At 52.1% G+C, this 6,025-nt stretch overlaps 1 gene segment (V, D, J or C); it reads right to left on the bottom strand.

The window, feature by feature from the left end:
• Nucleotides 1-4,782: 4,782 nt before the first annotated feature.
• LOC122424074 lies at nt 4,783-5,359 on the bottom strand. The segment is given in 2 exon segments: nt 4,783-5,165; nt 5,275-5,359. Coding segments are annotated over 2 exon segments (429 nt in total).
• Between the last annotated feature and the right edge of the window lie 666 nt (nt 5,360-6,025).

Raw genomic sequence — 6,025 nt, 5'->3', positions numbered from 1 at the left:
GTCCTTGCCTGCAACCCTCTTCCACTGTGAACACCAGGCATTCTGTCGGCAACGGGACAGCCCCTCTGCAGGGGTCTCTCATCCCCTGCCCAGGTATCCCTGGAGGTCGAGGTTACTGAAGGAAGTTCATTTTTGTTGTATGACCGTCCCTCTTTCTTTGGTTGGATGTCAGGTCTGGACACTAATCCCATGACAGACGAGCAGGAACTGAGATGCAAGCCTGTGGCTCTGAGCTGAGAGCTGCCGCGTCTCCTGGGGGCCCAGGTGCAGGAACGTCACCCTCCAGTGAGGACCCTGCTGCCCACGTGGGCAAGAGCCAGGGGAGGAGGTGCCAGCCTGCCTGGCCAGGACACTGAGCTCTCAGGACCAGGCCCACAGCGCCCCCTGCTGGACTCAGACTTCCTCCTCCCGCCCTTCACAAGCTCCTGGAAGGGCTTTCTCACCCTCGCAGGAGGGTCATTCTGATGTCACCTCCCAGGGCCTTTGTCGAGTTTGGGCCTGGTCATTGATTTTCCCAGGTACCTAATGACCTCAGACCCCTGAATGGTATGCTGATGAACTAATGAATTTCAGGATTCCCTGATGTCTGAGTTTGCTCTGCCTAGCTCGTGGGTTCACTACCAGAACACAACCACCTGAACCAACTCCCAGGATTCAAACACCCAGCGTGCCCGTGGGTTGCTCCTGGTCATGATTCTGTCTGAGTTTCCTTCCCAGGTTGATATGTAGTCAAGGCTGAATTTGCAGGGCCTTCCGGGACCTTCCCAGCCCAGACTGCATGGCTGTGTTCTTCTTTCTCTCTTTGCAAAGAGAATAGGAGGCTGTCAGGTAAAAAAGTATCTCTTCTTGATCACTTCCAGAGGTTATCATTTACCCTTCATCATGGTCCTCACAGTACTTCTTTTTGACTCAGGTATTTAAAGATATTTTTAGTCTAATTTTGTAATCTTTCTATATTAAATGTTTGGTATAAAAGATTATGCCTATAAATGGGAATCTCATCCTTGTCTGGGCTCCTGTTTCATTGCTGGTTGAGAAATCCTTATGACCAGGTACCTAATCTTCACTGAACATGGTGAAGTCTAACCTTCTTAGCTTCAATTATTAGAATACATAGATTTAATGAAGGTGGGTTTATAAGGTCTGTGTCCAAAATAGTGACATTCATCCAATATCATCTCAAACAAGGGACCAGGGAGGGAAAAGGGGGAGAGATAATGAGTGAAATGGAGGAAATAAGCAAGTGAAGAGTCTGAGAACTGCGATCTAATGGGGAGGGTCTCCCAGTACCCGGAGAGAAGGGCTCCTCAGGCAGCAATCCATGGGTAAAGGGAGGACCCAGCTTCCATAAGGGTCAGGGTTCATGCAGAGCACAAAGCCTGGAGCAGGACAGGGATGTTCAGGGGATGAGAGAGGCCCCCTTAGGCTCCAGGGCACAGATGCTGGACTTCTGCTTCCTCATCATCCTGCTCAGTACCTGTGAGGGACCCTGTGTATCTGGGCACATGGGCATTGTGCTTGGATTTGGAGACCAGAGAGAAAGGCAGACAATTTCATGGAACCCATAAAGATGGACCTGGATGAGGAGGTGAGACTGCCTGGTACTGACAGCAGAAGTGACAGCAGAGACCTAACCCAGTCCTGCTGATGTCACTGTCAGGCTCAGGGCAGGGATGGGTCCCACCCTGGAGTAGAGGGCAAACTTCCATCAGACATCCCCATCACACGGGAATTCCTTGTGGCTGTGGTTAGTGGTGAGCTGTGTGACACTGACAACCAGTCTCCTCATCAGGATCGGGTCCAAAGTGATCAAGGAGGGCGTGTGGACCAACTTGGAGCCAGAGAGCAGGGTTGCATCCCTCAGTGTCCCTCACCTCTGTCCTGGGTCAAAAAGGCAGGGCTTGCCTGAATCCCTTGTCATCATTGCCATGGGTATCCCCGGGTTCCCTCCTTCTACAGGACATGGGGCCCTCGGATCTGGACTCATCGGGCACATCACAAGCGGAGGGACAGGGGCACATCTTGGGGAGTCCCTGCTCCTGACAGTCCACAGAACATCCTAATCCTGAAGTAGGAAATGCACCAATGGGCTGGAAACGAGAGGAGGGGAGGGGAGGACAGAGCCAGCACCTGTCTGTAGTAGAACCACTCCCGGGGTTCCCTGCATCCTGCGATGTATCACTGGTGCCCCTCACTCCTCAAGGTCTCTGCTCTGACCCTTCAGGAGCGACATTCACACCCTGGGGGATGGTGTTCCTGCTGGGATGGTCCACAGACTCTGCTGAAGACGCATCTGGGAAAGCCTCCTGCTCCTGATCTCAGCTGAGGGAGCTCAGATCCACGGCTCTCTTGATCACACGGATGATCGGGGTGCACTTCAGTGGTGTCAGAATCTGTTTACATTTTCTGAGACTTCAACAAAACTGACTGTGAAATTGGGAGTAGACTTATTATGAACCAGAACGTATCTCAGGAATTCATTGATTCTGGGGGATTTATTTTAAATTTGACAGTTCTCTGAGAACAAGCCCCTGACAGGCTGAGGTTCTTGTCCCCGTTTCCCATCTACCTGTGTAACTGTGAGAAGCCCTGTTGTACCAGCCTGCACGGTCAGAGTCAGCCTCAGCCTCAGGCTCCAGCATAGAGACAAGCAGGAGCCCTGCGTGTTCTGAGGAACATTTGTATCCAGAAAACCCGTGGGGGACCCCAGAGCCTGGTTCTTCCTGGAGTCTGAGTGGTAGGACAGGAGGACTGTGGATGGCTCGCTGGCTTCTGCCGGTCCCAATATAGAGCACAAAGGCGACAGGGATGTCCCTGCTCAGGGTGCAGGGAGCCACAGCGACACCTGTGGTCTGGGGGGTCAGGGGTCTCCCCACACACAGCCCATGAGAGCATTACCGGTCACAACAGTCCATGGTTCAGGGCTGCTGATCCAATGTTGACACCCACACCAGTACCAGGGGATCAGCTACTCTGTGGTGAGAGAAAGCATCAATAAACGAGGGTGGACTCCATATACTTACAACATAAGTTAACAATACAACTATGAAATTAAGATTCTCCAACAATACCAAATGAAAATAACAGAAAGACTCATGACTCACGAGTGGATCGGAAAATGATCATGTCTCTGAACAAGATGGGGTGATTGTCGTGTAGTATTCTAAATTCCCTTTTCTCTAAATGATCTTACAAGGAGCAGAAGGACTGAGAAGAGCAGCTGAGGCATTGTAGGGGGAAAACCTTGGCAGTAAGTTGTGATATACAGCCACAACATTCTTATTATCACCGTGTGAAACAAAATACGATTATGTGTCCACTTCTGAGCGGCTTCTGTAGTGTCTGCTTCCCACAATGTGCGGTAATTGTGTGTCTGTGTCTGAGGCCCGATTCTACCAGCCAAAGATCTACATTGTGCGATTTGGAGCCTAATAAGCAAAGATCCTCTGATACAGTAGATAATATGTTATTTAGTGTGTTTGAAAATTGAGGATAAGGCAAATTTAAGGCTTAAGGGAAAAGGGAGAATTAGAAGGAATGATCCCACTTATTCCAAAATACATCACTGTTAACTGTGGCCCACAGCCCAGCCCAGTCAACTGTGCAGACCCTGCATGCACGTGTGAAAGGACAGTGACAGGGAGCAGGAACAGGCATCAAGACCTGTGCTCTGTGACCCCACCTGGGGGTGAGCCCGGGAGCTCAGGGTTCGTGGTCACTTCCTCCTGGCCCGAGGCCTGCTGTGAGCAGAAGCTCTGAGTCCCAGCTGAGCAGAAACAATCAGCCGTGTCCTTAGGCTGGAGCCCAGAGATGGTCAGGGGACCCCACCCGACCCAGAGCCAGACAGACTCGCTGAGCCCCTGAGGGCTGGTTATGACTCCTGTGGTCAGGAGTTCGGGACTCAGTATGAGTGAGACGGCAGGCAACTTTCCCCTTTGGTGCCAACAGTGTTGCTAATTCCAGGCAGGTGAGTGTGGCTGAGTGTCCACAGAGTCACCGAACCTGGCTGAGTCCACCCTGCCTGAGCCCCGGACACCACGAGGGACAGAGGAGGCTAAGAGCAGGACCTGCTCCCTGTGCAAGAGACAGGGCAGGGGCAGTGGGGGCCTCCCGGGCCTGAGATGATGTCAGATGAATCTCCCACCTCGGACCCTGAGATTAGGACAGACCCTGTGTCCCCAGTGATGGGGACACAGATTTTCTGTTTCCTTTGAGACCCTCTCCTGGGAATGGGCTGCTGGAGGGACTTTGAGGACAGAGGGGAGAGGAGGAGCCTCCATGCACAGGCGGCGCCCCCGATGACCTGGACCCAGGGTGGAGCAGCAGCAGCACAAGGTCCAGGAGAAGCTGAGCAGGAAGCCCCTGGGCAGCCACAGCGCCCCCAGTGGGAGAGGAACCTGGTCTAGTTTCGCAGGCCTGGAGCTCTGGGGGAGTCTGAGAGGTGGTCACAGGAAAGGCAGGAGCAGCAGCCTGGGTCTCAGCTCAGCCCAGGGATGGCCAAGAAGCCAAAGTGTCCTGAATCACACTCACCTGTACTATATCTCTCTGGTTCTGACCTGACTCTCAGGGACTCTGTCTGCCAGGACCCGCCTCTGGCATTTAGGGCCTTCTACTCAATTTTAGATAATCATATAATATGTGGTTGCCAAAGAAAAGGCTTGGGAATGAGGAAGAATGAAGAAGATCTGAAAGGATTTCTGGGACAAAGTTTCTGGTGTGGGGCTCAGACCCCAGTTTTAAATAAAACAGACAACAGAAGTGGCTGCGTTGGCAGAGGATGGTTCAGCCCCAGGAGGCCCATGTCTGGAGGAGAGCAGGTTTTTGTTTCACTTCCCCCCTGGCCTGGAGCACTGTGCCACCATAACTACTACTGTCATAAGATGCACAGTAATAATTAGCCTCGTCCTCGGCCTGCAGCGAACTGATGGTCAGGGTGGCTGTGTTCCCAGACTTGGAGCCGGAGAATCGGACGGGGACCCCCGAGGCACGACTGCTAGCATGGTAGATGAGAGTTCTGGGGGCTGATCCTGGGAGCTGTAGGTACCAGTCCACATTATTACCACAACCAACTTTGCTGCTGCACCCAGAGCAGGTGATGGTGACCCTCTGGCCTGGAGACCCGGACACGGAGGACGGCTGGGTCAGTATAGGCTGAGCCCAGGATCCTGGAAGGGAGAGAGACAGAGATGGTGACTCTGGAGTCCAAGAATGAGCTCAGGGAGCAGGGCCCGTGAGTCTTCCCAAGACCCTTCCCCTGTCCCCCCATCCAGTCACCTGTGCAGAAAGAGACCACAGTGAGGAGCAGAGGGGACCAGGCCATGGTGGATATGGTCAGGGCATCCTCCCTTCTGTGGCCCCAAACCTGAGCAGAGGTCCCCACACCGCTCCTTCCCCTCTTCATACTCTGAGAGGGGGAGGGTCCTTTCATGCAAATGATGATCCTCCCCCCCAACTCCCACAATGCTCTGATGACCTCTGGGACATGGGTCAGTGTCCTGTGCCTGAGAGAGGCCAGTTGTAGTCAGACGTGGGGTTGCGTGGGGTTGGGGGTGGGAAGTCACAGCTGGGAACCGTGAGCAGAAAGCACTAGAAGTACCAGGGGACTGGTCTCTGCTCTCACAGATCCAGACACCCGAGAAAGGCCTCCGATCGCCCCCTGGTGTCCTGGCACAAACACACATCCTAACCTGGTGATCAGAGTTCTTAAGAGTCTGATCCTCTACATAGAAAACCCTAAAGACTCTACCAGAAAATTACTAGAGCTAATCAATGAATATAGTAAAGTTGCAGGATATAAAATTAACACACAGAAATCCCTTGCATCCCTATACACTAACGATGAAAAAACAGAAAGAGAAATGAAGGAAACAATACCATTCACCATTGCAACAAAAAGAATAAAATACTTAGGAGTATATCTACCTAAAGAAACAAAACACCTATACATAGAAAACTATAAAACACTGATGAAAGAAATCAAACAGAACACAAATAGATGGAGAAATATACCGTGTTCATGGATTGG

This window comes from Cervus canadensis, chromosome 1 (assembly GCF_019320065.1).
Source record: "Cervus canadensis isolate Bull #8, Minnesota chromosome 1, ASM1932006v1, whole genome shotgun sequence".
In the NCBI taxonomy this organism is placed as follows: Eukaryota; Metazoa; Chordata; class Mammalia; order Artiodactyla; family Cervidae; genus Cervus; species Cervus canadensis.
Note: the sequence above shows the minus strand (reverse complement) of the source record. Positions and strands in the feature narration are given on the sequence as shown.